At 33.0% G+C, this 18035-nt stretch overlaps 1 protein-coding gene across 1 annotated transcript in view; it reads right to left on the bottom strand.

Annotated features, from left to right (window-relative positions):
- LOC115768533 overlaps positions 1–14588 on the bottom strand; it is a gene marked incomplete at its 3' end in the record, with an annotated part of 155994 nt that extends 141406 nt beyond the window's left edge. The window contains exons 1-2 of the mRNA XM_030713122.1: positions 14578–14588; positions 14429–14525 (exon numbers count right to left, since the gene is read on the bottom strand). Coding sequence (XP_030568982.1) covers positions 14429–14525; positions 14578–14588 — 108 coding nt within the window. The remainder of the gene's footprint in view (positions 1–14428; positions 14526–14577) is intronic.
- Between the last annotated feature and the right edge of the window lie 3447 nt (positions 14589–18035).

Below are 18035 nucleotides of genomic sequence, written 5' to 3' on the forward strand. Positions count from 1 at the left end.
GTCGAGCTTGGTCAAGATATCTTAAAAACAAAATGCTTTTTCATACAACAACTTAATTTCCGACCGATCCTTCCTATGGCAGCTATATGATAAGTGGTCCGAACTTAATATGGTTTTTCCTATATATGCGGAGTACAGTAAAGCTTATAAATGCCGAGATTGGTCAAGATATCTTGAAACACAAAATGTTTTTTCATACAACTTAGGTTTTACCGATCATTCCTATGGCAGCTATATGATATAGTAGTCCGATCTTAACATGATTTTGTTTATATACGCGGAGTATAGTAAAACTAATAAATGCCGAGTTTGGTCAAGATATCTTGAATAACATAATGTTTTTTCATACACCTAAGTTTTCAACCAATCGTTCCTGTGGCAGCTATATGATATATCTTAACATAATTTTGCCTATATATGAGGAGTATAATAAAACTAATATATTCCGAGTTTGGTCAAGATATCTTGAAAAAGAAAATGTTTTTTCATACAACTTCATTTTCGACAAATCGTTCCTAGGGCAGCTATATGATATAGTGGTCCGATCTGAACATGATTTTGCGTATATATAAAGAGCACAGTAAAACAAATAAAAGTCGAGTTTGGTCAAGATATCTAAAAAACAAAATTTTTTTTCTTACAACAACTTAATTTTTACCGATCGTTGCTATCGCAGCTATATGATATAGTAGTCCGATCTTAACATGATTTTGCCTATATATGAGAAGTATAATAAAACTAATATATTCCGAGTTTGGTCAAGATATCTTGAAAAAGAAAATGTTTTTTCATACAACTTCATTTTCGACCAATCGTTCCTGTGGCAGCTATATGATATATCTTAACATAATTTTGCCTATATATGAGGAGTATAGTAAAACTAATATATTCGGAGTTTGGTCAAGATATCTTGAAAAAGAAAATGTTTTTTCATACAACTTCATTTTCCACCAATCGTTCCTATGGCAGCTATATGATATAGTGGTCCGATCTGAACATGATTTTGCCTATATATAAAGAGCGCAGTAAAACAAATAAAAGTCGAGTTTGGTCAAGATATCTAAAAAACAAAAAGTTTTTTCATACAACAAGTATATTATTTTCTTAACATGATTTTGCCTATATATGAGGAGTATAGTTAAACTAATAAATGCCGAGATTGGTCAAGATATCTTGAAAAACAAAATGTTTTTTCATACAACAACTTAAGTTTCGACCGATCGTTCCTATGGCAGCTATATGATATAAAGGTCCGATCTTAATAGAATATTGCATATATCTAAGGAGTATAGTAAAACTAATAAATGCCGAGTTTGGTCATGATATCTTGAAAAACAAAATGTTTTTTCATACAACAACTTATTTCCCGACCGATCGTTTCTATGGCAGCTATAGGATATAGTGGTCCGATATTAATAGGATTTTACATATATTTGAGGAGAATAGTAAAACTAATAAATGTCGAGTTTGGTCAAGATATCTTAAAAACAAAATGCTTTTTCATACAACAACTTAATTTCAGACCGATCGTTCCTATGGCAACTATATGATATAGTAGTCCGATCTTAACATGATTTTGCCTATATACGCGGAGTATAGTAAAACTAATAAATGCCGAGTTTGGTTAAGATATCTTAAAAACAAAATGCTTTTTCATACAACTTAATTTTCGACCGATCGTTTCTATGGCAGCTATAGGATATAGTGGTCCGATATTAATAGGATTTTGCATATATATGAGGAGAATATTAATAGGATTTTGCATATATATGAGGAGAATAGTAAAAGTAATAAATGTCGAGTTTGGTCAAGATATCTTGAAAAACAAAATGTTTTTTCATACAACAACTTAATTTTTACAGTTCTTTCCTATGGCAGCTATATGATATAGTGGTCCGATATTAATAGGATTTTGCATATATATGAGGAGAATATTAATAGGATTTTGCATATATATGAGGAGAATAGTAAAAGTAATAAATGTCGAGTTTGGTCAAGATATCTTGAAAAACAAAATGTTTTTTCATACAACAACTTAATTTTTACAGTTCTTTCCTATGGCAGCTATATTATATAGTGGTGCGATCTTAACATTATTTTGCCTATATATGCGAAGTATAGTAAAACTCATAAACGCCGAGTTTGATCAAGATATGTTGAAAACAAAATGTTTTTGCATACAAAAATTTATTTTCGACCGATCGTTCCTATGGCAGCTATATGATATAGTGGTCCGATATTAATAGGATTTTGCATATATATGAGGAGAATATTAATAGGGTTTTGCATATATATGAGGAGAATAGTAAAAGTAATAAATGTCGAGTTTGGTCATGATATCTTGAAAAACAAAATGCTTTTTCATACAACAACTTAATTTCAGCCCGATCGTTCCTATGGCAACTATATGATATAGTAGTCCGATCTTAACATGATTTTGCCTATATACGCGGAGTATAGTAAAACTAATAAATGCCGAGTTTGGTTAAGTTATCCTAAAAACAAAATGCTTTTTCATACAACTTAATTTTCGACCGATCGTTTCTATGGCAGCTATAGGATATAGTGGTCCAATCTTAATAGGATTTTGCATATATACGCGGAGTATAGTAAAACTAATAAATGTCGAGTTTGGTCAAGATATCTTAAAAACAAAATGCTTTTTCATACAACAACTTAATTTCAGACCGATCGTTCCTATGGCAACTATATGATATAGTAGTCCGATCTTAACATGATTTTGCCTATATACGCGGAGTATAGTAAAACTAATAAATGCCGAGTTTGGTCAAGATATCTTAAAAACAAAATGCTTTTTCATACAACAACTTAATTTCCGAACGATCGTTTCTATGGCAGCTATAGGATATAGTGGTCCAATCTTAATAGGATTTTGCATATATACGCGGAGTATAGTAAAACTAATAAATGTCGAGCTTGGTCAAGATATCTTAAAAACAAAATGCTTTTTCATACAACAACTTAATTTCCGACCGATCCTTCCTATGGCAGCTATATGATAAGTGGTCCGAACTTAATATGGTTTTTCCTATGTATGCGGAGTACAGTAAAACTAATAAATGCCGAGATTGGTCAAGATATCTTGAAACACAAAATGTTTTTTCATACAACTTAGGTTTTACCGATCATTCCTATGGCAGCTATATGATATAGTAGTCCGATCTTAATAGAATTTTGCATATGTATGAGGAGCATAGTAAAACTAATAAATGCCGACTTTGGTCAAGATATCTTGATAGACAAAATGTATTTTCATACAAAAACTTAATTTTCGACCAATCGTTCCTATGGCAGCTATATGATATAGTGGTCCGATCTTAATATGATTTTGCCTATATATGAGGGGTATAGTAGAACTAATAAACGTAAAGTTTGTTCAAGATATCTAAAAAATAAAATGTTTTTTCATACAACTTAATTTTCGTCCGATCGTTCCTATGGCAGATATCTAAAAAACAAAATGTTTTTTCATACAACATTTTTTTTTCGGCCGATTGTTCCTATGGCAGCTATACGATATAGTGGTCCGATCTTAATAGGATTTTGCATATATATGAGGAGTATAGTAAAACTAATAAATGCCGAGTTTGGTCAAGATATCTTGAAAATCAAAATGTTTTTTCATACAACAACTTAAGTTTCGACCGATCGTTCCTATGGCACTTATATTATATAGTGGTCCGATCTTAATAGGATATTGCATATATATGAGGAGAATAGTAAAACTAATAAATGTCGAGTTTGGTCAAGATATCTAAAAAATAAAAATGTTGTTTCATACAACTTAATTTTCGACCGATCGTTCCTATGGCAGCTATATGATATAAAGGTCCGATCTTAATAGGATATTGCATATATCTGAGGAGTATAGTAAAACTAATAAATGCCGAGTTTGGTCATGATATCTTGAAAAACAAAATGTTTTTTCATACAACAACTCATTTCCCGACCGATCGTTTCTATGGCAGCTATAGGATATAGTGGTCCGATATTAATAGGATTTTACATATATATGAGGAGAATAGTAAAACTAATAAATGTCGAGTTTGGTCAAGATATCTTAAAAACAAAATGCTTTTTCATACAACAACTTAATTTCAGACCGATCGTTCCTATGGCAACTATATGATATAGTAGTCCGATCTTAACATGATTTTGCCTATATACGCGGAGTATAGTAAAACTAATAAATGCCGAGTTTGGTCAAGATATCTTAAAAACAAAATGCTTTTTCATACAACAACTTAATTTCCGAACGATCGTTTCTATGGCAGCTATAGGATATAGTGGTCCAATCTTAATAGGATTTTGCATATATACGCGGAGTATAGTAAAACTAATAAATGTCGAGCTTGGTCAAGATATCTTAAAAACAAAATGCTTTTTCATACAACAACTTAATTTCCGACCGATCCTTCCTATGGCAGCTATATGATAAGTGGTCCGAACTTAATATGGTTTTTCCTATGTATGCGGATAACAGTAAAACTAATAAATGCCGAGATTGGTCAAGATATCTTGAAACACAAAATGTTTTTTCATACAACTTAGTTTTTACCGATCATTCCTATGGCAGCTATATGATATAGTAGTCCGATCTTAACATGATTTTGTCTATATACGCGGAGTATAGTAAAACTAATAAATGCCGAGTTTGGTCATGATATCTTGAAAAACAAAATGTTTTTTCATACAACAACTCATTTCCCGACCGATCGTTTCTATGGCAGCTATAGGATATAGTGGTCCGATATTAATAGGATTTTACATATATATGAGGAGAATAGTAAAACTAATAAATGTCGAGTTTGGTCAAGATATCTTAAAAACAAAATGCTTTTTCATACAACAACTTAATTTCCGACCGATCCTTCCTATGGCACCTATATGATAAGTGGTCCGAACTTAATATGGTTTTTCCTATGTATGCGGATAACAGTAAAACTAATAAATGCCGAGATTGGTCAAGATATCTTGAAACACAAAATGTTTTTCATACAACTTAGTTTTTACCGATCGTTCCTATGGCAGCTATAGTGGTCCGCTCTTAATAGGACTTTGCATATGTGTGAGGAGCATAGTAAAACTAATAAATGCCGAGTTTGGTCAAGATATCTTGATAGACAAAATGTATTTTCATACAAAAACTTAATTTTCGACCGATCGTTCCTATGGCAGCTGTATGATATAGTAGTCCGATCTTAATATGATTTTGCCTATATATGAGGGGTATAGTAGAACTAATAAACGTAGAGTTTGGTCAAGATATCTAATAAACAAAATGTTTTTTCATACAACATTTTTTTTTTCTGCCGATCGTTCCTATGCCACTTATATTATATAGTGGTCCGATCTTAATAGGATATTGCATATATATGAGGAGTATAGTAAAACTAATAAATGTCGAGTTTGGTCAAGATATCTAAAAAATAAAAATGTTTTTTCATACAACAACTTAATTTCCGACCGATCGTTTTTATGGCAGCTATAGGATTTAGTGGTCCGATCTTAATAGAATTTTGCATATATACGCCGAGTATAGTAAAACTAATAAACGCCGAGTTTGGTCAAAATATGTTGAAACCAAAATGTTTTTGCATACAACAATTTATTTTCGACCGATCGTTCCTATGGCAGCTATATGATATAGTGGTCCGATCTTAAAAGGCTTTTGCATATATATGAGGAGTATGGTTAAACTAATAAATGCCGAGATTGGTCAAGATATCTTGAAAAACAAAATGTTTTTTCATACAAATTAATTTTCGATCGATCGTTCCTATGTCAGCTATATGATATAGTGGTCCGATCTTAATAGGATATTGCATATATCTGAGGAGTATAGTAAAACTAATAAATGCCGAGTTTGGTCAAGATATCTTGAAGAACAAAATGTTTTTTCATACAACAATTTAATATCCGACCGATCGTTCCTATGGCAGCTATATGATATAGTGGTCCGATCTTAATAGTCTTTTGCATATATATGAGGTGTATAGTTTAACTAATAAATGTCGAGATTGGTCAAGATATCTTGAAAAACAAAATGTTTTTTCATACAACTAAATTTTTACCGATCGTTCCTATGACAGCTATATGACAGAGTAGGCCGATCTTAACATGATTTTGTCTATATACGCGGAGTATAGTAAAACTAATAAATGTCGAGTTTGGTCATGATATCTTGAAAAACAAAATGCTTTTTCATACAACAATTTATTTTTCGACCGATCGTTTCTATGGCAGCTATAGGATACAGTAGTCCGATCTTAACATGATTTTGCCTTTATACGCGGAGTAGAGTAAAACTAATAAATGCCGAGTATGGTCATAATATCTTGAAACACAAAATGTTTTGTCACACAACTTAATTTTTACCGATCGTTCCTATGACAGCTATATGACATAGTAGGCCGATCTTAACATGATTTTGTCTATATACGCGGAGTATAGTAAAACTAATAAATGCCGAGTTTGGTCATGATATCTTGAAAAACAAAATGCTTTTTCATACAACAACTTAATTTCCGACCGATCGTTCCCATGGCAGCTATATGATAAGTGGTCCGAACTTAATATGGTTTTGCCTATATATGAGGAGTACAGTAAAACTAATAAAAGTAGAGTTTGGTCAAGATATCTTGATAGACAAAATGTATTTTTATACAAAAACTTAATTTTCGACCGATCGTTCCTATGGTACTTATATTATATAGTGGTCCGATCTTAATAGGATATTGCATATATTAAGGAGTATAGTAAAACTAATAAATGTCGAGTTTGGTCAAGTATCTAAAAAAGAAAAATGTTTTTTCATACAACAACTTAATTTCCGACCGATCGTTCTTATGGCAGCTATAGGATATAGTGGTCCGATCTTAATATGATTTTGCCTATATATGAGTAGTATAGTAGAACTAATAAACATAGAGTTTGGTCAAGATATCTAATAAACACCATATTTTTTTTTTATACAACATTTTTTTTTCGGCCTATTGTTCCTATGGCAGCTATACGATATAGTGGTCCGATATTAATAGGATTTTGCATATATTCGCGGAGTATAGAAAAACTAATAAATGTCGAGTTTGGTCGAGATATCTTGAAAATCAAAATGCTTTTTCATACAACGACTTAATTTCCGACCGATCGTTCCCATGGCAGCTATATGATAAGTGGTCCGAACTTAATAGGATTTTGCCTATATATGAGGAGTACAGTAAAACTAATAAAAGTAAAGTTTGGTCAAGATATCTAAAAAACAAAATGTTTTTTCAGACAACAACTTAATTTTTACCGATCGTTCCTATGGCAGCTATATGATATAGTAGTCCGATCTTAACATGATTTTGCCTATATACGCGGAGTATAGTAAAACTAATAAATGCCGAGTTTGGTCAAGATATCTTGAAAAACAAAATGTTTTTTCATACAACTTAGTTTTCAACCAATCGTTCCTGTGGCAGCTATATGATATAGTGGTCCGATCTTTACATAATTTTGCCTATATATGAGGAGTATAGTAACACTAATATATTCCGAGTTTGGTCAAGATATCTTGAAAAACAAAATGTTTTTTTATACACCTTAATTTTCCACCGATCGTTCCTATGGCAGCTATATGATATAGTGGTCCGATCTTAACATTATCTTGCCTATATATAAAGAGCACAGTAAAACTAATAAAAGTCGAGTTTGGTCAAGATATCTAAAAAACAAAATGTTTTTTCATACAACAAATTAATTTTTATCGATCGTTACTATGACAGCTATATCATATAATCGTCCGATCTTAACATGATTTTGCCTTTATATGAGAAGTTTAATAAAACTAATAAATGCCGAGTTTGGTCAAGATATCTTGAAAAAAATGTTTTTTCATACAACTGAATTTTCGACCGATCGTTCCTATGGCAGCTATATGATATAGTGGTCCGATCTTAACATTATTTTGCATATATATGAGAAGTATAGTAAAACTAATAAAGGCCGAGTTTGGTCAAGATATCTTGAAAACAAAATGTTTTTTCATACAACAACTTAAGTTCCGACCGATCGTTCGTATGGCACCTATATGATATAGTGGTCCGATCTTAATTGGAATTTACATATATATATGGACTAAAGTAGAACTAATAAATGCCGAGTTTGGTCAAGATATCTAAAAAATAAAAATGTTTTTTCATACAACAACTTAATTTTCGACGGATCGTTCCTATGGCAGCTATATTATATAGTGGTCCGATCCTAATATGATTTTGCCTTTCTATGAGGGGAATATTAAAACTAATAAATGTCGCGTTTGGTCAAGATATCTTGAAAAAAAATTTTATTTTCATACAACTTAATTTTTGACCTATTGTTCCTATGGCAGCTATATGATATAGTGTTGCGATATAAATAGGATTTTGCATATATATGAGGTAATTAGTAGAACTAATAAATGCAAAGATTGTTCAAGATATCTTGAGAAAGAAAATGTTTTTTCATACAACTTAATTTTCGACCGATCGTTCCTATATGATATAGTGGTCCGATGTTGATAGGATTTTGCATATGTATGAGGAGCATAGTCAAACTAATAAATGCCGAGTTTGGTAAAGATATCTTGATAAACAAAATGTATTTTCATAAAAAAAACTTAATTTTCCATCGATCGTACCTATGGCAGCTATATTATATAGTGGTCCGATCTTAATAAAATATTACATATATATAAGGAGCATAGTAAAACTAATTAAAGCCGAGTTTGGTAAAGATATCTTGATAAAAAAAATGTATTTCCATACAAAAACTTCATTTTCGACCGATCGTTCCTATGGCAGCTATATTATATAGTGGTCCGATCCTAATAGGATATTGCATATATATGAGGAGTATAGTAAAACTAATAAATGTCGAGTTTGTTCAAGATATATAGAAAATAAAAATGTTTTTTCATACAACAACTTAAGTTCCGACCGATCGTTCCTATGGCAGCTATATGATACAGTGGTCCGATCTTAATAGGATTTTGCATATGTATGAGGAGCATAGTAAAACTAATAAATGCCGAGTTGTTGATAGACAAAATGTATTTTCAAACAACTTAATTTTCGACCGATCGATCCTATGGAATCTATATGATATAGTGGTACGATGTTTATAGGATTTTGCATATGTATGAGGAGCATAGTAAAACTAATTAATGCCGAGTTTGGTAAAGATATCTTGATAAACAAAATGTATTTCCATACAAAAACTTAATTTTCGACCGATCGTTCCTATGGCAGCTATATTTTATAGTGGCCCGATCTAAATAGGATATTGCATATATATGAGGAGTATAGTAAAACTAATAAATGACGAGTTTGGGCAAGATATCTAAAAAATAAAAATGTTTGTTCGTACAACAACTTAATTTTCGATGGATCGTTCCTTTGGCAGCTAAATGTACTAAAGTTCCGATCTTAATATGATTTTGCCTATATATGAGGAGTATAGTAAAAGTAATAAATCGAATTGCACGTATTGTTTGAATCGCGGTTATAGTCAGCGGGTGTACTCCGAAGCAGCCTTCGTAATTACAGATAACTTTTCATTCAGATCAGCAGTAATTTTACTTCATATTAGTTTCGAAGTGTAATCTCATTCATGTGTGTTTTTGCCCAGATTGAGTTTAGTTTTATAAAAAAAAAGGAAAACGTTGTTCCTCTCACGTAATGTATAATGAAGTTTAAATTTTCTTTGAATACAATTATATGATAAAATGGAATCTTAATTCTTTTTTGGGCACCTTAGGCAAATAATATCGCATCCAAAGGGTAGTTGCAATGACAATCGCAGATGCAGCTACAGGCAGGGTGGGTGAAGACCGATGGTAGCCAACATCTTAGCTCCTCGGCTCTATATGATATATTCTGCTTGCAGATCGTAGTCGCTCCTTATATATCGTGGTATTCCGTCATACCTTAACTCTGTCTACCTTTTTTTTCTTTATTATACTTGACGCGTCTAGTGTGTTAGGGAGCAAAAGGACCCACGCCCCTTCCCTGAGCACGGTCGGAACCCGTAGACGGAGTACGCTCCCAATGCACAACACGAGTGTTAGGCGAGACGCGCCCAGCGTAACCGTCGTGTTCGTTACAATATCTTGAAAAAAGAAATGTTTTTTCATACAACTTAATTTTTGTCCGATCGTTCCTATGGCATCTATATGATATAGTGGTCCGATCTTAATAGGATATTGCATATATATGAGGAGTATAGTAAAACTAATAAATGTCGAGTTTGGTCAAGATATCTAAAAAATAAAAATGTTTTTTCATACAACTACTTAATTTTCGACGGATCGTTCCTTTGGCAGCTATATGATATAGTGGTCTGATCTTAATTGGATTTTGCATATATATAAGGAGAAAAGTAAAACTAATAAATGCCGAGTTTGGTCAAGATATCTTGAAAACAAAATGTTTTTTCATACAACAACTTAAGTTCCGACCGATCGTTCCTATTACAAATATATGATATAGTGGTCCGATCTTAATAGGATTTAGCATACGTATGAGGAGCACAGTAAAACTAATAAATGCCGAGTTTGGTCAAGATATCTTGATAGACAAAATGTACTTTCATACAAAAACTTAATTTTCGACCGATCGTTTCTATGGCAGCTATATGATATAGTGGTCCGATAGTAATAGGATTTTGCATATATATGAGGAGTATAGTAAAACTAATAAATGCCGAGTTTGGTCAAGATATCTTGAAAATCAAAATGTTTTTTCATACAACAACTTAAGTTGCGACCGATCGTTCCTATGGCACCTATATGATATAGTGGTCCGATCTTAATTGGAATTTACATATATATATGGACTAAAGTAGAACTAATAAATGCCGAGTTTGGTCAAGATATCTAAAAAATAAAAATGTTTTTTCATACAACAACTTAATTTTCGACGGATCGTTCCTATAGCAGCTATATAATATAGTGGTCCGATCTTAATTGAAAGTTGCATATATATAAAGAGTAAAGTAGAACTAATAAATGCCGAGTTTGGTAAAGATATCTTGATAAACAAAATGTATTTTCAAAAAAAAAAACTTAATTTTCCATCGATCGTTCCTATGGCAGCTATATTATATAGTGGTCCGATCTTAATAGAATATTGCATATATATGAGGAGTATAGTAAAACTAATAAATGTCGAGTTTGGTCAAGATATCTAAAAAATAAAAATGTTTTTTCATACAACAACTTAATTTTCGACGGATCGTTCCTATGGCAGCTATATGATATAGTAGTCCGATCTTAATATGATTTTGCCTTTCTATGAGGGGAATATTAAAACTAATAAATGTCGCGTTTGGTCAAGATATCTTGAAAAAAAATTGTATTTTCATACAACTTAATTTTTGACCTATTGTTCCTATGGCAGCTATATGATATAGTGTTGCGATATAAATAGGATCTTGCATATATATGAGGTAATTAGTAGAACTAATAAATGCAAACATTGTTCAAGATATCTTGAGAAACAAAATGTTTTTTCATACAACTTAATTTTCGACCGATCGTTCCTATATGATATAGTGGTCCGATGTTGATAGGATTTTGCATATGTATAAGGAGCATAGTCAAACTAATAAATGCCGAGTTTGCTAAAGATATCTTGATAAACAAAATGTATTTTCATAAAAAATACTTAATTTTCCATCGATCGTACCTATGGCAGCTATATTATATAGTGGTCCGATCTTAATAGAATATTACATATATATGAGGAGCATAGTAAAACTAATTAAAGCCGAGTTTGGTAAAGATATCTTGATAAAAAAAATGTATTTCCATACAAAAACTTCATTTTCGACCGATCGTTCCTATGGCAGCTATATTATATAGTGGTCCGATCCTAATAGGATATTGCATATATATAAAGAGTAAAGTAGAACTAATAAATGCCGAGTTTGGTAAAGATATCTTGATAAACAAAATGTATTTTCAAAAAAAAAAACTTAATTTTCCATCGATCGTTCCTATGGCAGCTATATTATATAGTGGTCCGATCTTAATAGAATATTGCATATATATGAGGAGTATAGTAAAACTAATAAATGTCGAGTTTGGTCAAGATATCTAAAAAATAAAAATGTTTTTTCATACAACAACTTAATTTTCGACGGATCGTTCCTATGGCAGCTATATTATATAGTGGTCCGATCTTAATATGATTTTGCCTTTCTATGAGGGGAATATTAAAACTAATAAATGTCGCGTTTGGTCAAGATATCTTGAAAAAAAATTGTATTTTCATACAACTTAATTTTTGACCTATTGTTCCTATGGCAGCTATATGATATAGTGTTGCGATATAAATAGGATCTTGCATATATATGAGGTAATTAGTAGAACTAATAAATGCAAACATTGTTCAAGATATCTTGAGAAACAAAATGTTTTTTCATACAACTTAATTTTCGACCGATCGTTCCTATATGATATAGTGGTCCGATGTTGATAGGATTTTGCATATGTATAAGGAGCATAGTCAAACTAATAAATGCCGAGTTTGCTAAAGATATCTTGATAAACAAAATGTATTTTCATAAAAAATACTTAATTTTCCATCGATCGTACCTATGGCAGCTATATTATATAGTGGTCCGATCTTAATAGAATATTACATATATATGAGGAGCATAGTAAAACTAATTAAAGCCGAGTTTGGTAAAGATATCTTGATAAAAAAAATGTATTTCCATACAAAAACTTCATTTTCGACCGATCGTTCCTATGGCAGCTATATTATATAGTGGTCCGATCCTAATAGGATATTGCATATATATGAGGAGTATAGTAAAACTAATAAATGTCGAGTTTGTTCAAGATATATAGAAAATAAAAATGTTTTTTCATACAACAACTTAAGTTCCGACCGATCGTTCCTATGGCAGCTATATGATACAGTGGTCAGATCTTAATAGGATTTTGCATATGTATGAGGAGCATAGTAAAACTAATAAATGCCGAGTTGTTGATAGACAAAATGTATTTTCAAACAACTTAATTTTCGACCGATCGATCCTATGGAACCTATATGATATAGTGGTACGATGTTTATAGGATTTTGCATATGTATGAGGAGCATAGTAAAACTAATTAATGCCGAGTTTGGTAAAGATATCTTGATAAACAAAATGTATTTCCATACAAAAACTTAATTTTCGACCGATCGTTCCTATGGCAGCTATATTTTATAGTGGCCCGATCTAAATAGGATATTGCATATATATGAGGAGTATAGTAAAACTAATAAATGACGAGTTTGGGCAAGATATCTAAAAAATAAAAATGTTTGTTCGTACAACAACTTAATTTTCGATGGATCGTTCCTTTGGCAGCTAAATGTACTAAAGTTCCGATCTTAATATGATTTTGCCTATATATGAGGAGTATAGTAAAAGTAATAAATGTCGAGTTTGGTCAAGATATCTTGAAAAACAAAATGTTTTTTCATACAACAACTTAATTTTCGACCGATCGTTCCTATGGCAGCTACATGATATTGTGGTCCGATCTTAATTGGATTTTGCATATATATAAGGACTAAAGTAGAACTAATAAGTGCCGGGTTTGGTCAAGATATCTTGAAAAACAAAATGTTTTTTTATACAACAACTTAAGTTTCGACCGATCGTTTCTATGGCAGCTATATGATATAGTGGTCCGATCCAGCTGGTTTTGACATATGTGCTGCTTGCAACAGATAAAGGGACTTTTGCAAAGATTCATTAAGATAGCTTTAAAACTGAGAGACTAGTTTGCATAGAAACAGACTGACGGTCAGACGGACATGGCTATATCGACTCGGCTGTTGATACTGATCAAGAATATATATACTTTATGGGCTCAGAGATGTCTTCTTCTATGCGTTACACATTTCACGACAAAATTATAATACCTTCTTCAAGGGTAATATTTATTTGAATAAAGCTCCTACTTTTTGCAAATTTTTGGTTATAATATTAACTTTAATTGTTTATTGCTCTTAAAATTTTGCCGCACGTAAAGTTCTAATTTTTTCATTAAATTTGTATATTGTCTTAAATGAAGTTATAATATTTGTTATATCTACTATGTTTCACCCATTTTCCCTGGGTTAGGGGAATAAAAAAAGTGATTTCCCTCTCTCGGTGGCGAAACAGCCACAAACGAGTGTGAGAAAACATGTTTTCTTATGTGTGAGAATTTGTAAAAGGAAGTTGAAATTTTTGCGACGGTGGTTCGGCGGGGTGTTTTGAGAATGTCTTCAAAGTGCACTTTAGACCACATATTTATTTAATATAATTAAATTAATTATTATAAAGAGACCAATAAGATCGGCCAAAACCAGCCAAGGTGAATTCATCATACATAAATACTTACTTGATATTTGTATATTAGCTCACTTTGTAATACCAATTTCAGTGACCGGTGTTTATCCGATGATGAGTATTTAAGTGGTAGCTGATGTATATTTTTACTGAAATTTTAAGAAAATACTAATTTGGGCTTGTATGCCTACTTTTGTATACCCTGAACCCATTGAAAATGAGAAAGAAAGGCTATCTTCGGCATGCCGAAGATCTAATACCCTTGCAGACCCAACCTTTTCATAATGCTTATAGTGATTTGCCCGTATCAAAGAAGCACAGGGTAAATAGTTAATGCCGAGTTTGGGAAAGATATATTAAAAAGCAAAATAGGTTTGTAATCGAAAACCTAGTTTTCTACCGATCGTTCCTGTGGCAGCTATTTGAAATAGTGTACCGATCTTAATAGGAATTTGCATTTATATGAAAAGCATAGTAAAACTAATAAATGCAGACTTTGGGTAAAATATCTTGAAAAACAAAATATTTTCTCATACAACAACTTAATTTTCGACTGATCGTTTCTATGGCAGCTATATGACATAGAGCTCCGATCTTAATATGATTTTGCTTATATATAAGGAGTATAGTAAAACTAATAAATGCCGAGTTTGGTTAAGATATCTTGAAAAACAAAATGTTTTTTCATACAACACCTTAATTTTCGACCGATCGTTCCTATGGCAGCTATGTATATGATATAGTGATATAACTGCCGAGTTTGGTCAAGATATCTTAAAAAACAAAATGTTTTTTCATACAACAACTTAATTTTCGACCGATCGTTCCTATGACAGCTGTATGATATAGTGGTCCGATCTGAATTGGATTTTGCATATATATGAGGAGCATAGTAAAACTAACAAATGCCGAGTTTGGTCAAGATATCTTGATAACCAAAATGTTTTTTCACACAAAAACTTAATTTTCGACCGATAGTTCCTATGGCAGCTATATGATATAGTGGTCCGATCAAGCTGGTTTTGACTTATGTGCTGCGTGCAACAGAAAGAGGGAGTTTTCCAAAGTTTCATTAAGATAGCTTTAAAACTGAGGGACTAGTTCGCATAGAAACAGACAGACGGACAGACGGTGAGACGGACAGACGGACATGGCTATATCGACTCGGCTGTTAATACTGATCAAGAATATATATACTTTATGGGGTCGGAGATGTCTCCTTCTAAGCGTTACATATTTCACGACAAAATTATAATACCCTCTGAAAGGGTATAAAAAATACAATATTTTTGCAAAATGCAAATGTATGTAACAGGCAGAAGGAAGCATCTCCGACCCCATAAAGTACATACATATATTCTTGATCAGCATGTCCGTCTGTCTGTCCGTCCGTCCGTCCGTCCGTATAACGCAATGATCTCAGAACCTATAAGAGCTAGAGACTTACAATTTTAGATGTAGGTGCTCCTAGAGCCTGCGCAGATCGAGTTTGTTTCCGATAATCGATAACTTACTCCGTTTCCAAGCAATCGATAAAAGTTTATATCGACATCCTGTTTTTTGAGCAATTTTGGTAAATAACAAGAGCTAGAGTCACCAAACATATAGCTTCTAAATATAATATACGTATGCATTTAATGTTGGAAGAAGAGGGTTCAGGGTATTCCGTAGTCGGGAGCTCCCGACTATAACCTTTTTTATTTTGCTCCTTTTCACGCCAACTTTGTGTTTATAGTCGGCCATTGCAAAAACACGAGTACGTGGAATGCTTACCAGATTGTTTTTTCCCTTCCTTGCTAACAAGCTGATGAACTTCTCAGCTTATAGGGAAATTTAATATCATGTACAAAGTCATCAGCAATATAGAGAAGATTTGGCAGACATGGGTGCCACCCAGATTCAAACGCTTATTGCCGGAGCAGTAAGCCAGGCCTTTGCCCAACAAAAAAAGGATTCAATGTATTAAAAACTTAAATGAACTCTTTACAGTTAGAGCCACCCCAAGTCGAGGTGTACTAAAGAATCAACGTTAGATATAGAAAAATCGGTACCCGATTGTAATGGTGTTGCAGACGAATACGTAGTACGAGCTTACGAGCTTTGCAAGTCATACGATGGCAGTAGTGGCCATTTCAAAGCCGTTCAAAGCCGTCCGAACAAAATTAGAGGGCCTGCAATAGATAGAACATCGGAACGCCTCCTGCACCAGGGGCCACAGATGGTTAGGCAGGGAAATTTAAGCTAAATGCAGTACAACGGTCAAATGAAACGAAAGCAACCGAGCTCAACAAAAATCGCTCAGAAGCTAGGCAGGGAAAAAAGAACGGAGAGGAACGGGTTAAAAAAAAAACCCCCATTTCGTCAAACGTAACCAAGACCAAAATTAGAAAGAATAGCAAAGTCAAGCCCCAGAACCAGGAAGTTGATTCCTCAGTGAAATTCAAGCAACGCACAGAGTTCGGGAGAGCCCACACAAATATGGCACCGGCTCAAAAACGACAGAACACGTCTGAACGCATGTCAAAGGCGTCAGCTCCTTTGTCACGTCGATCAAAACGCCTCTGACATTCAAGAGGAAAATTATGAAATAACAGCTGCATCTGCAGTTAGTGACATAGAAGATGATAACAATTCCACATACGGCAACGAGTCGTTAAATTTTTTAGTGGGTGCTCCCAGTTACCGGTCATTGAGCGACAGCTGCCTGGGAGAACATTAAAAATTCTAATACTTAGATACAAAGGTGGCAATAAATTTTATAAGGCCCGTAAAGGAGCTAAAAAACATAATTTCTGTCGACAAACCTTTCCCTGTAAGTTTAATAAATGGCTTTAGTAATATCTAAATCAAATGCCTGATGAACATTTTCCAGCAAGTCACCCCATTTTTTACTAGACACGCTCAGTACTTTTGATGTCATCATATGCTTGTACCTACTAACGCGGGCGGTAGTGACATTAAATCTACGAAACAGCACTCTAGAATACCAAAATACATCCGAAAAGTTACGATACAATAACTGTGATAGGGTAAACTTCACAAATGTAATTGACATAGTGGTAACCAGTTCCATTAAAAGGGAATTCAAAAACACGATACTAGAAAGAATAAAAGTGTTTTCGAACTCAAACGAGACACTACCTTTCAATACCTCAGTCCGCCACAGTCAATGGCGAAATCAGACAACTATGGAAAGATGGTATAATTAGGGTCGGGGCCACCTCGCTAAAAAAGAGTTTAAAGACATGATTCTAAAAAGGAAAAAGTCGTTCTCAACCTTTAACGAGGCGTTGCCCTTTTATACTGCAATTGTCGCTACAATTCGTACAATAGATAATGAAGCAGCCTACTTAAAATGATATACCCATTATACCCATTTTTAATGGGTTCAGGGTATAAAAATTAACATTCAGATCGCCGATTGTCACGCGCAATTTACATTCCTGTTTTATAATGGAATTATTAAAAACAAGGTGATTTTATCAGTCACCTTAGCAATCTAACAGACCTAACCAATAGGGTAGATGAAATGCTTAGAAGTTGATGTCGTTCACGTTAGAAGCCTATTGACCGTTGTAAACGTGCACCATAGGATGGCCAGAAGCTTAGACTTCTTGGGCACGACACTCTAAGTTGTAACCGGCACACCAGATACTCTT

The sequence above is a fragment of the Drosophila novamexicana genome, unplaced genomic scaffold (genome assembly GCF_003285875.2).
Source record: "Drosophila novamexicana strain 15010-1031.04,08,12 unplaced genomic scaffold, DnovRS2.1 tig00001831-arrow-arrow-pilon, whole genome shotgun sequence".
Classification (NCBI taxonomy): Eukaryota; Metazoa; Arthropoda; class Insecta; order Diptera; family Drosophilidae; genus Drosophila; species Drosophila novamexicana.